Here is a 26,298-nt window from a genome sequence, read left to right on the forward strand (position 1 = left end):
ACTCTCTGTCATTTGCATTTTTTTTCTATAGTGCCAATGTCAATTTTTTTTCAAATATTTGCATGGGTCTAGAATATCCACATTTATTTGATGTTCCTTTAAAATTATTCAATATTTTAAAATTAGAAAATTGATTAAGATATTGAGGAATTTAATGTTTCAAGCACTGAAGTTACCTCCCCTTATATATTTTATTATATTATATTGTGTTTTCCTCATTGATGCGTAACAATATTTCAAAAACTATACCAAATGAATTACAAATGCAAAATATTATAATATTAATATAAAATTACTATATATTGTGATAATATCTTGTTGATTTTAATATAATTTAAATATCTTATTTAACAAAAAACAACATAGTTTTATAATTGTATTTTTATAAGATAAATAACGACACGCTGTATCAAAAAATCTTCATTTTTCAATAAGTTTATAGCATTGGCCTCATATCGTTTGGGGTCAAATACGTTTTGACTAAAATTAATGTAAAAGTTATATAATGAAATGTAAAGAAATAAGACATCTTGTTTTTAATATTTAAGTTACAAATAAAAATATGATGAAATCAAGAATTAAAATGCCAAATTAGAAATTTATATATACCAAATCATTATTGTACATAGCCTAATATGACAAAAATGAAAGGTTTAGTTTCTCAGTGTAATGGTCGTGTGCTCTCAAATGTAAGTTAGTTTGTTGAAAGGCTTAAAAAAAACTGTAAAGAGTGTATGAGATTTGTTGTGTTCCGCCATGTATGAAACTGTTTATGTTTGACCTCTTGTAACACACGTGTGTGTGTGAGTAAACGTTTGGTTCCAAAATTGCTAAATACTAGAAAAAACGACCATAGCAATAAGATTCGAATTAGATAATTAGTAAGATTATATCATATCATTGCTAACCATTCGTTTACCGGTATATTCAATTTAACTTCATCGGATGGAAGCGCGCGAGGGGTCTTACTGTGGGAGGAAACCCGGGGAAAACCCAAGTGGTCGGTCATGTGACCCCGTACCTTTTCACGTCCGATCGGGGAATCGAACCCCGGCCGCCTTAGTGAAAGGTAAGTGTGTTATCACTGTGCCACCCGAGCACCCAGTAATGCGGTAAGGCAGGCTTCCGCGCAAAAAACAAAAACAAAAAAAAAACATTCATGAACTTGGGAAGTAAAGAATTGTCAATAGACACTTAGAATCGTTATCAGTCTACTGTTATTGATAAGAGACGGGAACCCAATCACTGCTAATTTTGCAGAATTCATTGCGCTACATCATTTCCCTTAGTAGAACATGTGATGTAGAGATTGGTTGTTTCGAATTGAATTGAATAGTGTATAATAGAGTTGAATAACAAAAAAAGTTAGTAGATTTATGGTAGATTTAATTTTGAAATAAATGATTTTTTGTGATAATTTTATCTGTTAGTCTGTTTATGTGTTATATCAGAGACGTATATACCAGATATACAAGTCGCTGGTTATATTTAATGTGAAAAAAATACAATATATTTCATACCGGAAAAAGAATTCTGTGGATTTATCTTGAAGAAGAAAAAAAACAATACACGAAGTTGATTCCGAGAGGAATGGGTAATAATGAACACCATAAACTATCAAATAGTAATAGAGTGAAAAAAATCTAAAATACATGAAAGCTACAACCAGAGTTCGGCATATCGCGAGAAAACGAGAACGTTGGCATATCGTTTTCTTTTCATTTTTTATTTCTCTGCATTCTCTTCTTTAAAATGAAGTATAATTTTTTTTTAAAGTCATCAAAATAATTCTTACGGGAACTGCATTTGTGTCTAAGCCTTGTCACATATAAAATGGTTCATCGTACGATCGCCGACCCCAAAATGTACATGAAGTGTGCATGGGAGAGTTGGACGTGAAGGTTGTAAACGCACTGAATCATGCAAGGCATTCCAACTATGAAGACTAGAATAGATAAAAGAAGGACTGGAAAGGCTAAGGAATCCTGTAGTTATTTATTTTTATTTATTTTATGTTATTTCTTTTTTCTTTTTGCCAAACAGCGACCAGCTGATGTCACAGCGCAGAATCTATTCAGGGCGTCATATCGGTATTACCTCCCTTTGATTTATAATATTTGCTTGCGTTTATTTTCAATTAGAAGTGACAAAATTAATAAAAACAACATAACGATTAAATATGAATTAATTATAATATTAGTTAATTGTGATTTAGGTATATTTGAAAAGTATTTACATTTTTCTTACTCAATCTTTAAGATTTATTTTTATTACAACTCAATCTAAGTTATTTTTATGTTTATAATACCTTAAAATCGCCTTGTCATGTTTAACGGACGGAACGGACGGGCTGGTACTCTTATCGTATAGATACCCCCGCTTACTAATCTGAAATTTCTTGATGTTCTCATAGGTATGAGGACAATTAATATTAAAGTAGACACCTTAACACCATAAGGAACATTTGTAATAATACTTCTTTGTTACAAGTGTGTTTAAATATACAAAGCCGTGGTTTGATATTAAGTGTAGACGGCTGTATAATTCTTACAAACGTACCCTTTTTTCTTTTAATGCTGACGGGTCTCCATTTAACAGATTATTCCTGGTTAATCCGAAACGTAAGTATAAATGCCGTGAACGTTTGGTCAAGCGCAGATATCTCAAAACTATTTTTATAGTATTTCAAGCAAAAATCTGACAATAGAAATAGTTATCTAAGTCTCTCTGAATTTAATGACCATTTAAAGTATATTAGTAGTAGCGATGTCACTGATAATCAGGAAAGTTTGCCTAATGACGATAGCTTACCTGGGTATGACTATAGATATCCCTATATCACAAAGTATAAACCAATTTTATTGCAGATAAAGCAAATGGATTGGACAAAAGTTGTACAACTTACTTACGTCCTTTCCGTAACAAGGAAATATATACATAACTTATAATGTATTTTAACAATGACGGGAATAAAGATAGAAAGGGGCAGGACAGATAAGGAACACCAACGAAAACAGAATGTGGAGTTTTGTAAGATAAAGAACACGAATGTGGTTATCTGGTCTTGTCGGTGAAGGTAGACTGCTTTCTAATATCACAAAGTGATATCATGATAAATATTCGGGTATTGATAATTTGCTGAATAAGGGTTTTTTTTTACGAAATTTAGATATATTTTTTTTACGTCTTTACTCAACTGCTTACATTACCGTTTAATGTTATTTTTGATAAAGGAGTATTTCCTTCTACAATGTAGTTGGTCGAAAGGTATAATGTTCCCATTACTCAAAAAGGGGCGAAAAAACGCTACAAATAACTACAGAGCCATCACGTTGGTAAGTTGTTTATCAAAACTGTTTACAAGTGTGCTTAACAATTAGGTTACTGAAATGGTCTGACCATTACAAATATTATAACTGACACCCAGCTTGGTTGTAAAACTTGGTACGGTACAAACGAAGATATATTTGCCCTACATGGAATTATCAAAAAAAAACTCTGTAAAAAACGGAAGCTCTATTGCTGTTTTGTTGACTGCATTCGAAAGTGTTAATAGAAATAAATAATTTTGGAAGTTGTATCAAAGTAGTGTAACTGGAAAATGTTTAGATATTCTGAAATCACTTTATGAAGGTTTAAAATCACGTGTTATGTACAAATCAAATCTGAACTTCAGACTTTTTCTGCAGTGCATGTGCGGGGTTTGATGCAAGGTGAGGGGTTATCTCCCTTCCTCTACTCAATGTACATGTATGTAAATGGCTTTGAATTTCTCAGAGATATAATGTACGCTGACAACAACTGGTTTTCAAAAAATGTTAGAGTCGATAAATCATACAGTGATAAATGGCAACTGTTTTTAAATACAGAAAAAAAAAATTGTCGTATTCGAACGAACTTTTCTATTTTGAAAATAATGTGATTGAAATTGTTGATAGTTTTAATTACCTTGGGGTCACATTGCATTTAACGATAATTTTAATAAAACTCGGCCCATTATTGCTGATCAAGGACGGAAAATATTTGTTAAAAGTTTTAAAGATGTTGTTGCAACATTCTGTCTCTAAATATTGAATCTAAGTTGATTTTTTTATGTTTATGTTTCTTCTGTCCTTAATTATAGCTGTGAAGTTTGAGGCTTTATCCCCGCTCAACACATAGAAAAAAACCACATCATCTTGACTTTTTGAAAAGGATATCAAATGTTAAACAAAACACACCATCATATATATATATATGGTTTATTCAGTGTTGAGTCTTTTACCTATGCATGTCACACGGAAGTGTCGTATTACAAATGTACTGAATACTGGCTTAGATGAATAAAGTTAGATAATTGTATACTTAAGTCAGGTATGAAGATGTGATGATCTGTACATTATTGTATGTTGTATATATGTGTTATGAATGTAGTACTTATAAGCCGAAAGGCCCAATATTGGTAAACATTGAAACAAAGGATATTACCCGGAAGAAATTGTATCTGTGCTTCCTGTTCGGATTAGGGGTATAGTGGTCCATGGCCACTGCATGAGGAGTAATCTTACCGGAACACAAAACTGATAAATTTGTCGCACGAATCCACAGCAATAAAACTAATAATGACGAAGATTTATTACTGAAAAAGTCTACCTAGTCATTTATTATTATTATTATCATCATATTGTCCATGTTTAGCCAAATAACATTTAATTGCAAAAGTGCTAACAAAGTTAATTTGAACTAAAAACGATATTTTTTCTCACTTTAATCTCAAAATTTCGGATTAGTAAGTCGAAATTCCGACTTAGTATTTAAAAATTGTGAGTTTAATATCCCAAAATTTCGACTGACTATCTCCTTTTGATTTTCGAGTATGTGTATAGAAGCGAGTCGTGAGATCCGCTGTAATGGTATCCTGTAAATTTATTGTCCTCAGATCAATGAGAACATTAAAAATTATTTAATATAGAGGGGTATGTTGGATAATACCGTTCCGTCTGTTCCGTCCGTTGCATGTGGTGTTAAGATTTTTGCTAGGGTAAACTTAAAAAGAAGATTGAGTGGTATTGAAATTAAATGTATAAGAAAGGGAAAGAAATATGTGTGTACGTTTCATACGATATAGAAACTACAATAACATTACAACATATTTAATTGACATTTCATTAGTTTTGTATTTTTTTCTAATCTTGTTACTTTTAATTGCAAATTAATGTCAAACAGATTATTATCTCCATTGTATCTTTGCTGTGACATTAGTTTACCGCGATGTCATGCATTAGGCCTATCACTGAATCACTGGAAGACATCGATATAAGTCTTATTTGACTTCTTTGATGTATCTTGACGTTTTCCCACAGCTAATGAGTCTTTCGCGACTTCGTTCCGGTTGCACACACGCTTAATATTCACAAACTTATATGTACACTTAAAAAGTTCTAAAATACATAATGTATACTCAGAGTATATTATCGAAGTTGGTCATAAAAAACTGAGGTATGTCTTACTGAGAAAGGTAGACGTTACTACTATATATATACATTTATCGGTTAACTGATAGCCAATAGTTCTACTATGGTTATATTGTATACACAGTTTGTGGGATACTTATGACGTAGTTACCCAGTGGAGCTGGATTGGAACTCGCACATTCTACATGTACTTATTGTGTTATTTCTGATCTTTGTGTTCCAGGTTAGTTGAAGGAGGGTTCAAATTTCAGGGGGTGATTACGCCAGTGCTTGTTTAACCTGTCCTTAAAGCTATTTACTGACGGGGCTGAAACCACACATTCTGGTAGCGAGTTCCACTTTAACACCACTCTGTTGCTGAAGTAGTTTTGGGTTTTCTGCTTTTTACATGGTTTTTTAAATAACTTCTTTGAGTGGCCACGAGTAGCGCCATATTCGCACAGTGTGAAGGGCTTATCCTTCTCCAAGTTTTCCATGTTGTTGAGAATTTTATAGACCTGCAGCATGTCCGCTCTTCCCCTTCGATATTCAAGGGTTGGTAGTCCCAGTAATCTTAGTCTTTCCTGGTATGGTTTATCTTTTAGGGATGGCACTCGTTTGGTGGATCTGCGTTGGATGTTCTCAATTGCCCTTTTGTCCTTAATGTACATAGGTGACCAGATGACAGAAGCATATTCCAGGTGGGGTCTTACCAAAGATTTATATAATTGGACGAACATGTCTTTGCTCATATAAGTAAAACTTCTAAAAATGATACCAACTATTTGATTGGTTTTTTTCACTGTTTTTTGGACATAAATTTAGATAAGTTTAGATTCTCGTCTATTACGACGCCTAGATCTTTCTCACTTGTTGTTTTTTCTTTGTTGAAGGTGTTGTTGAGTTGGGTGAGGGTGTAGTTTGTGTAGGCCTAGGTCAGCGTGCTCGCAAGTTTTCAAATGTGTCACTGAATTCTGGTTGTAGCTTTCATTTGTTTAACGACTTTTTTCACTTTAAAAAAAAAAGTATATATCTACACGGCCGGCGGCTTTCTGTGTTTAAGATGTCAAATAGGCCTACTTACTTTTTTAAAATTGCCGCCATTCCAGTCTCAAAACCTGAATGATCTTGTTGTTTTCAGTTTACCGGTACATTCTAAAAACGCTTAGGGTGTAAACCCAACGGCGTTACATGTCACATGATTATTCCTTGATCAAAATGGCGTGATCCGCTGAAGACTAATCTCTGAAGTGGTCATCGGGTTTGTTTGGGTCCAATGATTTCAACGACAGAATATGTCGATAAACACGGTAAGATAACGGAAAAGGTGGGATATACTATTCATGAATCCAGTTGTTATCTCTTTTATTTGATTACGAGGCAGGTGCCCGTACGTATCGAACTGTTTCGAAAGAAGCACCAGGCACTGAGCCCTCAACAACAGCCCAACAGTTCACTCTGCTGTTTACAACTACAATGTCACTGGTATCATCCTCAGAATCGGCGTTCCTCCCAAGCTTATGTCCACATGCCTTTGCTATGCTACAGTTATTCATTTAAGAATATAATGTAAATGATTATTATTGAAACGTTATTTTTTTATTTACCCATACTTCAGAAAATTACATAATAAGTTACCTATGGATTTTGGAGATTCGTCCTCGGAACACGTGTCAGATAAATGGTAAAGTCCGTAATATTACAGAACTTGAGAATAAACAACTTCCTCTTCAAGCACAGAGGTATGTCTTGTTTAATATTTGATAAAATCAGCCACAAATAACTATATTACAGAATTTATCTGTGCCCACACATAACGTCTTTATACAGTTGAGTGTAGACATTTACACCCAGAGCACATCCAGTGCACCAGAAACATGTATTAGGAAGATAAGTAACATCACTATTTTCCTGTACACCTGGTGGCTCCCTTTATTCGTGACCAGTCATGCATATCCCTTATTGAGAGCGCCTTGTCCCCTATCAAACACACGCAAGCACAGGTAAATCGGGCTTTGCGCATGTGTGTATCACTTAGGCTGTTGATTTATATATTGTGGACGAATTGACTAAATCGATAAAATGTAGATCAAGCTTAATTCACCTGTTTTTCAAAATACTTGAACAAACTTGCGATTCGATTATGTCATTTCATATGACAACGATTCATCAATATGTGCTGATTACATGTGTGAGTGTATTGACTAAAAATGCAATTATTCGACATGTTCTGATTAATCCGCCATTACATCGGACCAAATTATTGTCACTTTTAAATACACAAAAAGCACTTCGTTTTATGTAGGCCACTACAAAAGTTACTTCATGATCCAAAAACTATCATACTGATGGGATATAGTCTTGTTGATCATGCACATTGTTGTCATTTATCCGTATTTTCGAAAATCCATTTTGCCCTCGCACAACACTTTGAATATGTTGTCAAATGGAATGAATAAAAATGTTTTGAATATGTTGTCGAATGGAACGAATAAAAATGTTCATCATTTCATATTGCAATGAGATTTTCTAAAAACACTATAACCTAAAATAATGTTACCCCATTATCCCACAAACTAACTTACTAACGATATTCAAAACTAAACAAAAATTGTATTCATAACATTTTGTATTTTCAAAAACCCCACAGGGAGTTTCAATATACAGTCAAACCTGTCATATGTGACCTTCCAAGGGAGTCAATAAAAAAGGTCACATATGACAGGTGGTCTCTTAATCCAGGTTCAAAGAAAATTACCCGAAAAGGAAAGTTCATAATTATTCTGCCACATATGTAAAATTTATCAGCTACAAGTATTAATACATATATGAAAAGGAATGACCTCAGTCACCAATTAGATTGTGAATATAATCAAATCTGTAAGAGACCTTTTGAGGAAAACGAAAGAAAAACAAGAAGAAGAAAAAAAGAAGAAAACTATCTATTCACTTAATGAAATAAAATGCTTATAATAATGGTCAATAAAAATATCCCCTTTTCTACACATGTAGTACAATATTTATTTTTATCAATTTATTCAGTTTCTTTTATTTTCATTAATATATATATTTAAACTCTTTTAGCATGTTACAATAGAAACATTTTTATTTTAAAATACAAAAAAAATCAAAGAGTTTGAATGGTTAATTTGATTATTTTCAGTGACGGATACATTTACAAAAAAAAAAATTTTTTTTTTTTGCATTCCTGAATTCCTGGTCGGAACTTCTGTCCGGTTTATTAGTCACGTAACTGCATTTCCTTCAGAACAATGGAGACGTTTTTAACTGGCAAATATCTGTTCTAATGTCTCAAAAAGAACATAAATTTCAGTTAAACAGTAAGTTGACTGTTTGTTTATTCACTCTTTTTCATACTTCCCAAGCAAATGCTTGTATTTTTATCAATCAAAATTTCGTGAAAATCGTCTGAATGGCGAAGACATTTTTTCGCCATCTTTCATTCTTTTGAAGTAAAGTACAGTTTCGTTCGTTTTTGGGTGTTATCAGTGCAAAGATAATAAATTCAGTACATTTTTTGAGACAGATTAAGACATTTCATGCATTTCTGAAGTATTTTTTAATCTTTAAAAGCAGACAAGTTCGTCCGGTTTCTTCTTGATTATGACTTCTGCTTCCGTTTTAAAACTCGGAAAGTCGCTGAAAAAAAGTCGCTTTTCATCATTTGGGACACAGATATGATGGTCGTTAGTCGCGTCTGACAGGTAGTCGCTTAATTCAGGTCACTTGTATAGTAAATAACGTTGGGAGGAAAAAATACGGTCGCATATGACAGGAAGTCGTTTAATTCAGGTGGTCGCTAAGGCAGGTTTGACTGTATTTATTTTTGTTATGGCGTCAAGTGAAGACTGAACCGAGCGACCGCGAAGAATTGTGGGAAGGTCAGGGACCACCACGTAGACTAAAGGGGCAAATAGAGAGCTACTTATCTCTGTTATATGTTTCTGGGTGCACTATAGCTAGACTAGGCATCAACTTAGCACTAGAGTGAAACAGGTGATGGACATCAAAAACTCCCATTTTAATATGCATACACTTTCTGGTCGTTAGTCTTTCCACAAAATTTAATTTTACTCTAATTACTTTTTTCAATCACTCACCCTGACTTCATTCATGGTTGTATTTTATTGGTGTTTAGTTTGTTGATAAAGAATACAGTATGTAGAATGTCCCCACGTAAAATACTGATGCACAATACCCCTTATGTTAGAAGAAATTTAAAATAGCATCAGGTGTAATGAAGTGTCAGGTGTAATGAAGTGTCAGGTGTAATGAACTGTCAGGTGTAATGAACTGTCAGGTGTAATGAACTGTCAGGTGTAATGAACTACCAGGTGTAATGAACTATCAGGTGTAATGAACTACCAGGTGTAATGAACTGTCAGGTGTAATGAACTGTCAGGTGTAATGAACTACCAGGTGTAATGAACTGTCAGGTGTAATGAACTTCCAGGTGTAATGAACTGTCAGGTGTAATGAACTGTCAGGTGTAATGAACTACCAGGTGTAATGAACTACTAGATGTATTGAACTACTAGATGTATTGAACTATCAGTTGATCACAGTATTTTTATAGCTAGAATTAGTCATTTTAGCTTAATTAGGTCATGATCATATTGCTTGCCATATCGTTGCCTAGCTACTAAACATCAGGTGAGTTAGCTAGCTAATGTACATTGACAATGACAGGATTGATAATGTAGAAAAGGATATGATAAAACTGTATGTAAGATAGCAGGGATAGATATGATCATAAGCATCAACACAATTAAGTCGCCTACATATTATACAGACATGATGATTGCTTATACATGTATATGTACATTGGATTATGATATAAGAGATGCTGTTTTCAGCTTTAAACGTCTATATTCTGTGTGATATTGTACCAAGAAATTCACGAAGGTGTAAGTATTTGTCAATCTCAGTCTGAAAGTTACACATTGCCACGAACACTTATGTTAGGATTGATTGTGGTAAAAACATATATATCAATACATAGGGGCTTGGCATGTACTTGCTAGGTACAGTGAACATTGATACACAGGGACTTGACACATTCCTATGACCCCGGGAAAATGAAACATGAACCCCAGGATCTAACCCCTAGATTACACATCATGGTCAATACCATGATTATATATATACTGTATATATATATATGTGATCTAAGGGTTGGACCCTAAGGTTAATTTTTCAATAATAAGTGCTCTTAGGATCGAATCCTTGTGTGTAATTTTCATTCTTAGTCATAGAAATGTGTCAAGCCCCTGTGTATCAATGTCCACTGTCTATCTAGCTAGTAGCCCGAGTTTCCACTGGCCCTGACACCATGTCTTTTGTAGGGGCCAAACAGACATGGTGCCAGGGCCAAAGGAAACTCAGGCTATGTACCTAGGAGTGCATCCATCCTGATGATGATGCTCTATGAATACCTGGTTTTTGATTTTTTTGTTTAAACAGAGGAACCTTAGACATACACAGGAAGATTCTGAGGTAAATTGGATCTGTGCTTTACTTTATTATTCAAATTCCTTATACTAGTTTTGCACATTGCTTGTAATAGAGACTAGAGTATATATGCATGTTGAAAAACACTAGTGTTGTATAATCGGCTTACAATCAAAATCAATGAGCAGTCGGAATAGGCAGGACAAACCGATCTGATAATCAGTTTTCATAATCGGTTTTACAGTACTTTCAGGTAATTGTGTTATTAGTAAAAGATTGTTCACAACCCAATACATGTATTTTTGATGTGAAAAATATATAGACTAGGCAAAACTAGACCAGTTACAGTTAATAATAAATCACATTTATTAAATCAAATGTCTCATTTTTAAGGAAAACTGCACTAAAATGTGGTAATTTTAACACAACACCCTTCAGTCGGCACACAGTCGATGGTGGTTTTCATTTTAGACATATGGAGTGTTGCTAAGGTTAAAAGTCTCCCATATATATAATGTACATCATCTGATTCATTAAACAGAATTAGAGTTAGAGAATAACAGATGCCGAAAAAGAAAAAAAAAAAAGAAAAATAGTACTGTATTCAAACTCTGGAAAATTGACACTTTACCAATAATATCACCAGACATTAAAAACAAATAATTGAACAGACAGCATCAATATGAGGGTAAATACTAAATATAGTGACAAGGGAGGTAACTCAAAGCCTGGAATTGTTTTTTTTCTTCAGTATGACTGCTGAAAGCAAAGTGGATATGAATAGATCTAGACAAGTGGTCAGATTAGATAGGATGTCAGTTTACTCAGGAGCAAAATTAGACATTTTTAACTTTAATTCAACTTTCAGATTTATGCTAATATTTTGCTTGCTATGTGTGTAATATTAGCTTGTACATATTATAATCAGATTGCCTTTTATAACAGTAACTTAATGTAATCCTGGTAAATACTAGCCACAATATACTGCTCGGCCAGAGAGATCTTCTCTTTAGCTTGATCGATTGAGTGTAAGACTAAGTAGTAAGTCAGAGGTCCCGATCTCTAGCATAGGCAGTGGAATAAATTTAATCATGTGCTCTGTTGATTTTTCCACAATTGATGGAGCTAGTCTGCTCTCAATGTACAAGTCTTTATTACCTACATTATCAGGATATATAAAATAATGATATATATTCTAGATCTAGGTTTTTTTGTAAGAAATGACCAATCACTCGGCTGATAAATAGATGTTTACACAACGAGTGGTTGTTGGATATAGAATTTATTTCACTCGAGTAAGTTTTTTTTTTAAGTTACAAAAGACGCTAGCTTTAGCGAGTGTTTTTTGTAACTTTTAAAAATAACTTAAGAGTGTGAAATAAACTCTATATCCAAAAATCACGAGTCGTGTGACCTGCTTCTACCACAATGATATCGGCTGGAATCAAAGTGAAATGTGGCCAAGTCTAATTTCACATTTGCATATAAGGTGTACAAGTGATGGCCGGGACCTCGTGATGTGACGTAATTCGATTATCGATGACGTTAATAACAATTGCAGTTTGGGTCAATTGTCACTGTGTCAACCAATTAAAATGCATCGTGTGGTATAAACTGAACGTTATTCAACAGTTGTAATGATTATTTCATGCCTTGGGAGTTGAATAACACCCAGCTATGGTTATGGTAGTAGAAAGGACATTATTCAAGGTTTTGTAATAAAGTCAATTTGAAATTTCTTTTTAGTAAATTATAGCACATTTTCCTTAATATCATGTAGTACATATGTGTAACAGAGCGCATGATTAATTAAATTTAAATCACTGCCTCCGCTAGGGATCGAACCCGGGACCTCTGGCTTACTAGTCTTACGCTCAACCGATTGAGCTAAAGAGAAGATCTCTCTAGCCGAGCGGTATATTGCGGCTAGTATTTACCAGGGTTACATACTCCCCCTCCAGGAAAGAACTCGTCCTCGAGTTTCCAGGGGTAACAGCGATGCTTGTGGAGCAAGGCGGAGTATTTTCCCCGGGTCCCTACATGGGCGCCAATGTAACAGAGCGCATGATGAATTAAATTTAAATCACTGCCTCCGCTAGGGATCGAACCCGGGACCTCTGGCTTACTAGTCTTACGCTCAACCGATCGAGCTAAAGAGAAGATCGCTCTAGCCGAGCGGTATATTGCGGCTAGTATTTACCAGGGTTACATACTCCCCCTCCAGGAAAGAACTCGTCCTCGAGTTTCCAGGGGTAACAGCAATGCTTTCGCAAGCTAGTATTTACCAGGGTTACATATGATCTCATTTTCCTCGGGTCTCATTGGCTAAAATATGGTCTCGTTGAGATTTCTAATTTTAGAAACACTGAATCAATATTTCGTTTATAACCAGGTCAGTATAACACTATATTGACCTCACCAAATGTCTGTAATTGATAAATATATAAAGTGGACATTTTTCATCTTTATCTCTTTGAGTCTTGTTAGGATTTAAAATCAAAATATGTTATTGTGTTTTCCTGAAAACCATTTTGATTGCACTATTTTTCCAAAAGTTACTGCTCATTGTTTAATTCAGTATTTTGTCTCTGTGTGTCTGGAGAAATCTTTATATCAATTGGAGGATTTTAACAGCTAGATCTCTTAATAAATTTGCAGGCTAGTGATCTCGAGCTCCCACAGTTCTTTTTGGGGATTTCTTTGAAACTTAGTTGGCTTTTAACAACAATGATGTTTCTTTAGTGGTATTTTGATTTAATTTTTGCGATAGTTATTGCCCTTTGTTGATCATGCCGGTAGATCCTGTTTCAGATTTCAACCAATTTCTTTCAAACTTTGTAGATTTGAAGTGACTTGAATTGTAATTTCCCTGGGAATTTTTAATAAGGCAGTTTTATTTCTCCATATTTGTATTCACGTTGATACAATAATTTGTATTTGTCATAGGTTGAATGTGTAATTTTTCACCCCAAACCCCATCATGTACTCTTGTTTCACAATTATACAATAATAAGGTGAATATGCTGTAAATACTGAAAGTACATGTAACATGGTAGGGTTCGAAAATCGCGACACTAGCTTTCACAAACCTATTACTATAGGCACCAGGAGGGTTATAATTAAAACTAATCGGAAGTGGTTAAGATATGCAGGAATTATTTTTCCTGGTTTACTAATTTATATTGATAATTGTAATTAAAGATAACAAGATCTAACATCTGGTAGGGGTAGTCCTGTTTGTATGATAGTATCCCTAGGTTTGATTCCAAATAGAATACACGAGTCTGGTACATAAAACATATATAAACAGTAAGTAAGACCAGACAGCATATGTAGGGAGATCTTCAACAAAACCAGTGTTTTTATAACTTATAATTCGGCTTTGAATCCCTCCCACATAAAACTTCTTGTGTTCTTCCATCACAGCCAACAAGCTTTTAGACTGATTACTGATTTTAAATATGTCCGTTTACAACTTGTTACATAAATGCTTTAAAATGAATTTAAGTTTATTTATATTTGATAAATTAAGTTATAGCCTTGCTTCATAATTACTTTGGGGGGTATACGTAGGGGGTAAAAATAAAACTTTTGCTTCAAACATCAGGTTGAATTGACACTAGAAATTTAACTTTCAAACCATTAAAAGAGGAAATCTTTAAAAGATTTCATTTCCTTTGGGTTATTTTCAGACTTTATAAAACCATCGTCCAACGACCTGTCTGCCTCCATCCGAGCTGCGCAGTACCTCTAAACATTTATGTGTTGCTTAATAAAACTCTCTTTTGCATTTTAGTTGCATTACGTTTGAAATTTGAATCACCTTTAAATGTTAAAATTGATCTCAAACAATTATTTCAAAACAAAGAAACATGTCTATTCAAATGTGTCAGCTGGTAGATACAAGGAAGTGATGCATTGTAGGTAACTGGTACAACACTATGTTTACCTATATAGCTAGGTAATACTTTGTATATATACTGTATATATATTGATGTACATTTGTATATACAGCAACTTTTAGTAAAAATATAGTGTCACCAATCCCTGTTTGTAAATTCATGCTTACTATTTCACAACAAACTTGAAGATAGCCTATCTTAAAAAGGCCATTGGTAAAGTAACCGATTAAACACTCACAGGCCAAGCATTGTAAAGGTTTTGTTTCTTGTGTCTTGAAAATATTTCTTACTTATATTTTTTCACATTACTGAAAAAAAATTAAAGGAATATAATTATATATTTCTCTTGGTACAAGTATGACAGGAAATTCAAATTTATATCTTCGGATCACCAACACATAGTGTATATGATACGAGTCACGCGTCTTCCTTCGTCATTTGTGTTTCTAAGCTATATATATATATATATATTATTTTAATTTACTCATTCATTGGTTGTTGACATAAGTAATAATTAGAAAAAAAATGTCCTAAACCTTGTAGAAGTGATTGGATAAACAAATGATAAAGTTTGGTTTTTGGTGTGATAAGAGGTGGATGACTAAAATGTGTGGTCTGATTTACAAAGAGAGGTCAGCTTTTGTCATTTCCTCATTATAATGATAAAAATCTACCTACATTAAACAATACAAGCCAGGTTTGATGTACTGGGCAGATTTTATAACAAACTGTATCTTTGTGTTAATGTTGTGACTAAGAAAAAATAATTAAATTAATATGGATGCAGTTGTAAATATAAGTTGTTAATCTCGCTATAGGCATCCATAATGTAAAAGGAAAAAATCACCTTCAATAAACATTGTGACACTGTACATATTGTAATGCTAGGTTTTCTTGTTTTAATCATTACAACACTGTATTTACCCTCCTGACCTTTACTATTGATTAACTGATCTCTACATCAAAGTAAAAATCACTGGACAAAATGTGCCCTTAAAATAACAAGGTTTCCCAAGGCAAATGGTGGCATTGTATCATAGGGTTTACCAGGTAAATTGTGGCATTGTATCATAGGGTTTGCAAGACAAATGGTGGCATTGTATCATAGGGTTTACAAGACAAATGGTGGCATTAATTGTATCAAAGGGTTTACAAGACAAATGGTGGCATGGTATCATAGGGTTTGCAAGACAAATGGTGGCATTGTATCATAGGGTTTACAAGACAAATGACGGCATTGTATCATAGTGTTTACAAGACAAATGATGGCATTATATCATAGTGTTTACAAGGTAAATGATGGCATTATATCATAGTGTTTACAAGGTAAATGGTGGCATTGTATCATAGGGTTTACAAGACAAATGCATAGTGGCATTGTATCATAGTGTTTACAAGGGAAATGGTGGCATTTTATCATAGGGCAGTATAACAAGGTATACAGTGTAAGTGATGGCAATATAACAAAGTTTACTGTACAAATGATGGCAGTATAACAAGGTTTTACTGTACAAATGATGGCAGTATAACAAGGTTTACTGTATAAATGATGGCAGTATAACAAGGTTTACTGTATAAATGATGGCAGTATAACAAGGTTTATTGTACAAATGATGACAGTATAACAAGGTTTTACTGTACAAATGATGGCAGTATAACAAGGTTTTACTGTACAAATGATGACAGTATAACAAGGTTTTACTGTACAAATGATGGCAGTATAACAAGGTTTACTGTATAAATGATGGCAGTATAACAAGGTTTACTGTACAAATGATGACAGTATAACAAGGTTTATTGTACAAATGATGAGAGTATAACAAGGTTTTACTGTACAAATGATGGCAGTATAACAAGGTTTACTGTATAAATGATGGCAGTATAACAAGGTTTACTGTATAAATGATGGCAGTATAACAAGGTTTATTGTACAAATGATGACAGTATAACAAGGTTTTACTGTACAAATGATGGCAGTATAACAAGGTTTTACTGTACAAATGATGACAGTATAACAAGGTTTTACTGTACAAATGATGGCAGTATAACAAGGTTTACTGTATAAATGATGGCAGTATAACAAGGTTTACTGTACAAATGATGACAGTATAACAAGGTTTATTGTACAAATGATGACAGTATAACAAGGTTTTACTGTACAAATGATGGCAGTATAACAAGGTTTACTGTATAAATGATGACAGTATAACAAGGTTTACTGTACAAATAATGGCAGTATAACAAGGTTTTACTGTATAAAGGATGGCAGTATAACAAAGTTTATGGTATACTAGTAATTAATGAGAGTACCACAAGATTTCACTGTATAATTGATAACAGTATAACTAGGTTTTACTGTATAATGGTGGCAGTATAACTAGGTTTTACTGTATAATGGTGGCAGTATAACTAGGTTTTACTGTATAATGGTGGCAGTATAACTAGGTTTTACTGTATAATGGTGGCAGTATCACAAGATTTCACTGTATAATTGATAACAGTATAACAAGGTTTTACTGTATAATGGTGGCAGTATAACTAGGTTTTACTGTATAATGGTGGCAGTATAACAAGGTTTTACTGTATAATGGTGGCAGTATAACAAGGTTTTACTGTAAAATGGTGGCAGTATAACAAGGTTTTACTGTATAATGGTGACAGTATAACTAGGTTTTACGGTACAAACGGTGGCAGTATAAAGAGATTGTACTGTACAGATAGTGTCAGTTAAAATAAGGTTTTACAACAAAAATCATGTGTGAATGTTAGACTCTATACTCTGCTGTAGAAATAGGATGAAGCTAACCATACATTCTGACTTATACCGGGGTAGTTCATCAATCTGACCTTCCATCCTTCAAATAAAGATTACAACAGAGTCACGGGTGTATTATCATGTATATATATGTGGCCATACATTTCAATCTTTATCAATATATATAACTGTAGCCTAATAGAGGTGATCGATGTCAGCGGTTGGGATATAACGTTTTTGTGTGTACGATTACATTGACATTATAACAAGTGAACGTTTATGGTCCTGATGAGGATTTTAGGTTTGTTGTTGTATGGTGGTGTGAACGTACATGTCAAGGATGAAGTTGGATTATCGGGTAAGGGTACATTGGATAAAGATATGGAGGGTAAGGGTACGGAGGGTAAGGGTACGGAGGGTAAGGGTACAGTGGTAAGGTACGTAAGGTAAGGGTATGTCGGGTAAGGGTACGTAGGGTAAGGGTACGTAGGGTAAGGGTACGGAGGGTAAGGGTACGGAGGGTAAGGGTACGTAGGGTAAGGGTACGTAGGGTAAGGGTACGTAGGGTAAGGGTACGTAGGGTAAGGGTACGGAGGGTAAGGGTACGGAGGGTAAGGGTACGTAGGGTAAGGGTACGGAGGGTAAGGGTACGTAGGGAAAGGTACGGAGGGTAAGGGTACGGAGGGTAAGGGTACGGAGGATAAGGGTACGGAGGGTAAGGGTACGGAGGATAAGGGTACGGAGGGTAAGGGTACGTAGGGTAAGGTACGGAGGGTAAGGGTACGTAGGGTAAGGTACGGAGGATAAGGGTACGTAGGGTAAGGGTACGGAGGGTAAGGGTACGGAGGATAAGGGAACGGAGGGTAAGGGTACGTAGGGTAAGGCTACAGAGGGTAAGGGTACAGTGGGTAAGGGTACGGAGGGTAAGGGTACGTAGGGTAAGGGTACGGAGGATAAGGGTACGAAGGGTAAGGGTACGGAAGGTAAGGGTACAGTGGGTAAGGGTACGGATCCGGAGGGTAAGGGTACGGAGGGTAAGGGTACGGAGGGTGAGGGTACAGAGGGTATAAGGGTACGGAGGGTAAGGGTACGGAAGGTAAGGGTACAGTGGGTAAGGGTACGTAGGGTACGGATCCGGAGGGTAAGGGTACGGAGGGTAAGGGTACAGAGGGTAAGGGTACAGAGGGTAAGGGTATGGAGAGTAAGGGTACAGTGGGTAAGGGTACGTAGGGTAAGGGTACATAGGGTAAGGGTACGTAGGGTAAGGGTACGTCGGGTAAGGGTACGGAGGGTAAGGGTATGTAGGGTAAGGGTACGGAGGATAAGGGTACGGAGGGTGAGGGTACAGAGGGTATAAGGGTACAGAGGGGATGGGTACGGAGGGCAAGGGTACGGAGGATAAGGGTACGGAGGGTGAGGGTACAGAGGGTATAAGGGTACAGAGGGTAAGGGTACGGAGGGTAAGGGTAGGGAGGGTAAGCGTACAGTGGGTAAGGGTACGGAAGGTAAGGGTACAGGGTTAAGGGTACGGAGGGTAAGGGTACAGGTGGTAAGGGTACAGAGGGTAAGGGTACGGAGGGTAAGGGTACGGAGGATAAGGGTACAGTGGATAAGGGTACAGTGGATAAGGATACGGAGGGTAAGGGTACGGAAGGTATAAGGGTACAGAGGGTAAGGGTACGGAGGGCAAGGGTACGGAGGATAAGGGTACGGAGGGTGAGGGTACAGAGGGTATAAGGGTACAGAGGGTAAGGGTACGGAGGGTAAGGGTAGGGAGGGTAAGCGTACAGTGGGTAAGGGTACGGAAGGTAAGGGTACAGGGTTAAGGGTACGGAGGGTAAGGGTACGGAGGGTAAGGGTACAGGTGGTAAGGGTACAGAGGGTAAGGGTACGGAGGGTGAGGGTACAGAGGGTAAGGGTACAGTGGGTAAGGGTATGGAGGGTAAGGGTACAGGGGGTAAGGGTACAGAGGGTAAGGGTACAGGGGGTAAGGGTACAGTGGGTAAGGGTACAGGGGGTAAGGGTACAGAGGGTAAGGGTACAGTGGGTAAGGGTACGGAGGGTAAGGCTACAGGGGGTAAGGGTACGGAGGGTAAGGGTAAGGAGGGTAAGGATACGGAGGGTAAGGGTACGGAGGGTAAGGGTACGGAGGGTAAGGATACGGAGGGTAAGGGTACGGAGGGTAAGGGTACGTAGGGTAAGGGTACAGTGGATAAGGATACGGAGGGTAAGGGTACGGAGGGTAAGGGTACAGTGGATAAGGGTACGGAGGGTAAGGGTACGGAGGGTAAGGGTACGGAGGGTAAGGGTACGGAGGGTAAGGGTACGGAGGGTAAGGGTACAGGGGGTAAGGGTACAATGGGTAAGGGTACGGAGGGTAAGGGTACAGGGGGTAAGGGTACGGAGGGTAAGGGTACGGAGGATAAGGGTACAGTGGATAAGGGTACAGTGGATAAGGATACGGAGGGTAAGGGTACGGAGGGTAAGGGTACGGAGGGTAAGGGTACAGGGGGGTAAGGGTACAGAGGATAAGGGTACGGAGGGTAAGGGTACAGTGGGTAAGGGTACAGTGGGTAAGGGTATGGAGGGTAAGGGTACAGGGGGTAAGGTACAGGGGGTAAGGGTACGGAGGGTAAGGGTACGGAGGGTAAGGGTACGGAGGGTAAGGGTACAGTGGATAAGGGTACAGTGGATAAGGGTACAGTGGATAAGGGTACAGTGGGTAAGGGTACAGTGGGTAAGGGTACGTAGGGTAAGGGTACAGTGGGTAAGGGTACAGGTGGAAATTCAGGCATTTGTCAGCAGCTGAAACAGAGAAATTATAGTAGTGTAAAGTCTTTGGCGAAGGATTTTTGAGATCAGGGGAGTAGATAAAAATATTGTTTTAATCTTATTGTATGTCAAAAGAATCTGAGTTGAACCTGACAAACTCATGGGGTCTTATAGGTGGTGAGTTTCACTGATTGCTAAATCAAATCCTGATCGTCGTTTTGAAAGGCGAATGTATAATTGCTATCTGACCACCCTGACTTATGCAGAAATTACACATTTTATCAGTTTGTTAAAAGTTCATGAAAGAATTCTTAATAATCTGAAGAACAGTGGTCAGTTTAATCAATATTCCTTTACTTAAAAAAATTCATCAACTTGAAGGAAATTAAAGTGTTACATATTACATGTACAATTTTTTCCTTAAATTCTGTAATGCTTTCCTAAAGACAATTATAAACTAAGGAATTTCCAACTAAGGAATTTCCTTAAGTTTAAGAATGTTGATGAAATAGGGCCTGATATTGTGGATCATGACATGGATTTTAATGTTCAAATGTTTGTTTGATTCAGAATGAAGGGGACATGGTGCGGGTCAGTACAAATCGTGGAGAGGCCTCCAAATCAGCAGCACAAACGATATACGGAAGTCTGTCTTCTTCCTCGTCTGTGAGGTATGTAGTCACAATACAACTGTATAGGGTTCATATTACACAGATGTAGATGGTCTTATGGACCAGAGAAGAACTATGTTTACACAGAATGTGTAGTCTTAAGTTGATGTACAAGTTATTATCCCCTAGCAGCAAAGTCGTGTAGGGGATATAGCTTACCTAACACCCTAGTGCAAAATTCATTTTAAAACCAATTTTTATCAAACTTCATTAAGAAATTGATTTTTATCTTTTGTAGCTGAATTAAAGTGTGTTAACACTTTGGTAAGTACATATTGCTTGATGTGCAAAAGCACAACAAGTTAAGTATGTACTTACTCCGGATCCAATGTAAATACACTTTGATACACAGCTACAAGAAATAAAGAACAATCCGTACATTTGTGAATTGACAATTCATCATTTATATACATGTTTTTGTTCATATCAATTGCATAAAATCATAATTTACCACTGCGCAGTTATACTTTGACGAGTGCGTAACGAGTCTGCCCAATATTGATGTGCAAGCCTAATCACCAAGCGTAATTACCTAATTAAAAAAATTGGGATCGATAAGTTTTATCTATTGACATTGCAACATAAGTGTCATTATATAATGATCAAAAATGTTAGAAATCCTTTTAAAGGCATAAAGGTCAAGGTCAAGACTACTATTTAAAGAAAATATGTTGTTATCCTCCAAGTCACTTTAATGGATTTTGATCAAACTTTTACATTTGCATATTGGTTGAGTTCGAGAAAATACCTTGAGCAAGTTGGCTTCAGAGCTTATAGCAGGTTGTTTGTGGGGTGTTTTTTGTCCCAATTTACCATGCGAGGGGATTTAATGGTATCACATGTGATGCCTTTTGGTTGATTATGCTTTTTGTAAATTGAATACAAAAATATTTAAAATGTTATTTCTGGTTTAAAAAAAGATGCTGTAATGCTGACAGTGTCTACAAAGCTTCTCACAAAAATGTCTTAAAGAGTACCTATTGTATAGGAATATATGTAATTAACACCAATAAATTGAAAATAATGAGAAAAAAATAAAGTATAACTTTTGGTATCATGTTAAGATACTGCTGCCTGTTCCTGTTTCCAATCCCAATCTTTATCTTCACAAATTCAAATAATTCAAAGATATGTACCTTTTTATGAATCTGATGAAATTTAATATATTTCCTGAGAATATAGTCTAAAATTATTTATAAACCATTTTATTGCGACTGATAAATCAAAATTACATTTTTTTAGGCTTATTTATTTTATTGAATTTACCAATTGAAATGAAAATATATACATATACTTTAGGAAGAATTGTTCTATGAAATGATTTGATATAGTTTGATCCTATTAGATATAATCTGAAGCTATATATATGATCTGGAACCTCTAAACTGAGTGATTACTGATAATGTTATGTACAGTGGATGGCCTGTTTGTGATAACACGGTGTCATAAGTCACCAGCACTGTTGTAATTTAAGTACATGATCATGATGACTAAATTATAACCCGTCACCAAACTGATATAGTATATAACCTTCATGTTGTATTTCAGTAACTTGTGTTATGCATACCATTATTTACAACTCTATCTATAATCAAATCTATCAGCTGTTCTACAATCTAAATAAACCTCCGTATAAAATTACATATTTTTTTTGTTTTTTTTTTCTAAACTGAAAAAAAAAAAGAAATTACATAGTTGTTGATAGCAGAAATCTTTTTTTAGTTGCTTTTGCACCAAAAGCCTTCTGCTAAATTATTATTGCACTAAATTGCAATTTGTGTATATTGTTTTGTATGACAAGCGTAAGTACATGTACATGTATGAACAGTGCACCAATTCATCATTGTGCTTTTTCATTTAGGATTTCATAGAAAAAGAAGTGTTTCTATAATTATTTTTTTAAAAGAAGAAATTTCAAAAGATTTCAATCATCACTTTCCCTAAACTTGTCGTTGGTTACGACCTAATTGTTCTTTGCCTTTGACCTTTGATCTTTACATTGCAGTGTTCCCAATGGTTCCGTTGGACACATGGGTCGTACCGAAAGCCGTATGTGTGGCTGGTTCCCAGAGAGTGGCAAAATGTCCCCTGTGCGCCGGACCTTCTGTCTGTTTGTGACCTTTGACCTTATATTGACCTTTATACTGTGGGTGATATACACCCAAGTAAGTTTTACTTTACTGAAATCTTTCTGTAATGAAACCAGGATGTTCTTATCAAGACAGGATTAAAATTGAAGGTTTTCCAAACAGTTAACATTAACATTTATTGCTCTCACAAGTTATGTACTGATTCTCAAATGTAAAAAAAAAAAGAAAAAATCCAGAATTAAGGCTGTGTTACATTTCTGACTCTGTGTTGTATGATTCCTGACATGCTGATACTGGCAGGTATATATGTATTAAGGCCAGATCAAATATTTCTCTGTTTCCTCATCTATGAGGCTGTGTTAATTCACTTGACAATTTCTATTTCATTTACCGGGGGTATTTTAAAATGATTTAACAGATTGAAACATCTTTACCTTTCATGGATTCAAAAATAATTAATGTCGGGTAGATGGAATGCAGCTAGGTTATTTATTTATTTATTTATTTTTTACTTTATTTATTTATTTGATTATCTATCTATTTATTTTATTTTTATGTCCCCACCACGAAATGGGGGGGGGGGGGGGGGGGCATATTATGTTACCAATATCAGACCTGTCCCGTCCCGATGCAAATTAACTAACTGATCTCAGGGACTTCTGATGTGATCCTCACCAAACTGTGTTTCGGGGTGTCAAGTGGCAGTGGGGGCATTTATGTCTTACAGACATTTTCTAGGTTTTATGGGCTTTTATTTTTGGTATAATAAAAAGTTACAAGAAGCATGCTTAAATGATTAAACAAGACCTCCCTATCTCATTTTAAAACTTTAATTATGTTGACGACTAGACGTTTCTTGATATTAATGATTCTCATTTTTTACAGTTAATTGGTGACTCGTCAGTATGGGAAGCTTTTACTAAACAGTTGGCGGGATTTACAATCAAGACGTCGTTGTTTGATACTGTTGTAAGTTCTCAACCCTCTCACCAGGAAGTTTTTGTAAAACGTTTTACCTTTCTCGGTGTTAATTAGAATATTATACATATTGGTGTCATGGTATTTGATATGTTGATATCATATTGTGTGTCCTTGTTGAAGTTGTTACTGTTAACCAAACTTATAACAACTGTAAGATTTGATAAATGAAATACACTACACAATTGATCTTAATAAAATTACATACCAACTCTGTTGATGATAATTTTGATTGATAAAGAATTGTTTGTTTAAAATTTTGATGATGACAATAGAAATGTCTTATAGCAAGCACTAATATCAAAATATTCTAGATTTCATAAATATATAATACTATGTACATGTTAGGAATGTAAAGAAAAATAAATATTCTGAATTATCTCCCCTTGTTTTGACAGATGTTGGCTACGATGCGGTTTACATTCCTGATACTGGGCTACGCCCTCTTACGACTTGACCACTGGTGGGTCATAGCAGTAAGTGTCCCCATTTAACTCAACTGAAGGTCAAAGGTCAAGGTAACAAGGTCATTCAGTTAAACAAGGATTGAATTGAAATTTGTTAAAGAGACCACACCTTACTTCATTTATATTTGAATTTTGAAAACTCTTTTGTGTTTAGTTGTAAATGTATATAATTTTCTATAACATTTCTAAAAAGAACATTTAAATAATTTCTAGAAGTCTGATAAGAATCCTTTTAAAGATTTTCAAGTTATTATCATATTGGACCTAACAGACACTATAGGATAGGTGTACTTATTGAAACATATAAAAATGTCCTAACCTCACTGAACTGCTTATGTAATCTCCAGTCTGTATAACCAACGAGTCTGGGTTGTTATAGCTACATAAAGGTTTATAAACAAACAAGAAAAAGTTATTTCTTCAACCCAGATTTCGATTCTCTGTTCATGGTTTTGTTAAGCACACCCCTTTTGTGTTTTAGTAATGGCACAGTGCACTTAAAAAAAAAAAAAAAATGCATATTTTAAGAGTGGAAGTCAGTAAGCATCAAGAAATTTTGGCAAAATATGGAAAATGTAATAATTATCAAAATGCTTCAGAATTACATATATTGGTCTGAATGTAATATGATGCAAGGAAAGAGGCACCGAGTATCAATGTGATCAGCATTGCCATAGGAAACTGACCGGTCTTTAAAGTAGTCACTCAGGCTCAGTGTGATGTTACAATATTTAAATAAATAAATTTATTTTAAATTTTTGGTGTAACATTTCTTTTACTTTTTAAGTTTTGAGTTACTTAGTGCATATTAATTAATCATTTGAGACTGAAAACTATTACATCCTCGTATTTAGACTTTTAACCTGTGTAATAAAAATTGTCCCATTTACTACCTATTTAAGATAAAAATCTTACTATTTTTTTCTGTATCATTTGCCAGCCAATTTTTCTTTTGATTATTATACATCTTTTAGTACAGAAAAGGTAGTATATAATCATTAGCTTGATCGGGGTTATAGATTTAAATTAAAGGGGATTTGATATTACTACCATTAAGGTCTCACACAACTAATTATTTCACTATATGTTATTACCAATGACTCAATCCCCTCAATCACTCACTTAAAGTTCAAATGTTGTGAAATTTATATCAAATTAAAGTTTGAAGATTTCCCTACCAGAAAAATGATGTTATTGGATAGGTTTAATAGAAAATAAGAGCTCACCAGTACTTGGAAGACAGTAACCCTAATATTACCAGTGGACAGGGGAATCCCCACCTGGGGAATTCCCGCCTTTTTACACCTGGAATTCCTACATCTTTCTATTCATACCAGGAGTTTATATTTTTGATTTTAAAAATCTCAAGACCCTACTCTTTATTCCCGTATATAGAAAGTACGCTACAAACCCAAGAAACCCATTTTGTTCAGGGACTTTGTTCAGGTGAAACACCAACTGATTGGCTGAATTAGTTGTATGAGACCTTAAATTTAAGCTAGTTACAGGGATGAATTATCTCCCCTGTCGGAACTCTTTAGTGGAAGGTACATAAAGTTGATTGTTTACATTGAAAGAAGGATACCACAGTACACAGAATTCTAGATGGATTTATGGTAATTGACAAGGCAAGAACTATTTTTAGAAATGGAAATTGGTTAAAACAGTGTTTGTATATAATTTCCCTTCAATTGTACACAAGAAATACAGTGAAAGTGTAAGGAGATTGCTATTCTAAGGTAACAGTAAAAGTGCCTTG

At 35.3% G+C, this 26,298-nt stretch overlaps 1 protein-coding gene across 6 annotated transcripts in view; it reads left to right on the forward strand.

Moving 5' to 3' along the window:
* The first annotated feature begins 6,636 nt into the window (after nt 1-6,636).
* The window catches only part of LOC117322406 (stAR-related lipid transfer protein 3-like), a 63,548-nt gene continuing 43,886 nt past the window's right edge, over nt 6,637-26,298 (forward strand). For 3 of the 6 annotated variants that reach the window (XR_004531540.1, XM_033877283.1, XM_033877287.1), the window contains exons 1-6: nt 6,641-6,742; nt 10,917-10,949; nt 20,904-21,004; nt 23,010-23,169; nt 23,980-24,063; nt 24,471-24,548. Coding sequence is in view for 5 of the 6 variants with exons in the window: in XM_033877283.1 (XP_033733174.1) it covers nt 6,728-6,742; nt 10,917-10,949; nt 20,904-21,004; nt 23,010-23,169; nt 23,980-24,063; nt 24,471-24,548 (471 nt within the window). In the remaining variant the exon portion in view is untranslated. Of the gene's footprint in view, nt 6,743-10,314; nt 10,361-10,916; nt 10,950-17,789; nt 17,920-20,903; nt 21,005-23,009; nt 23,170-23,979; nt 24,064-24,470; nt 24,549-26,298 lie in introns of those variants that run through there. The other 3 variants (XM_033877286.1, XM_033877288.1, XM_033877284.1) reach the window with 3 other exon arrangements.

Source organism: Pecten maximus, chromosome 2, assembly GCF_902652985.1.
Source record: "Pecten maximus chromosome 2, xPecMax1.1, whole genome shotgun sequence".
Lineage (NCBI taxonomy): Eukaryota > Metazoa > Mollusca > Bivalvia > Pectinida > Pectinidae > Pecten > Pecten maximus.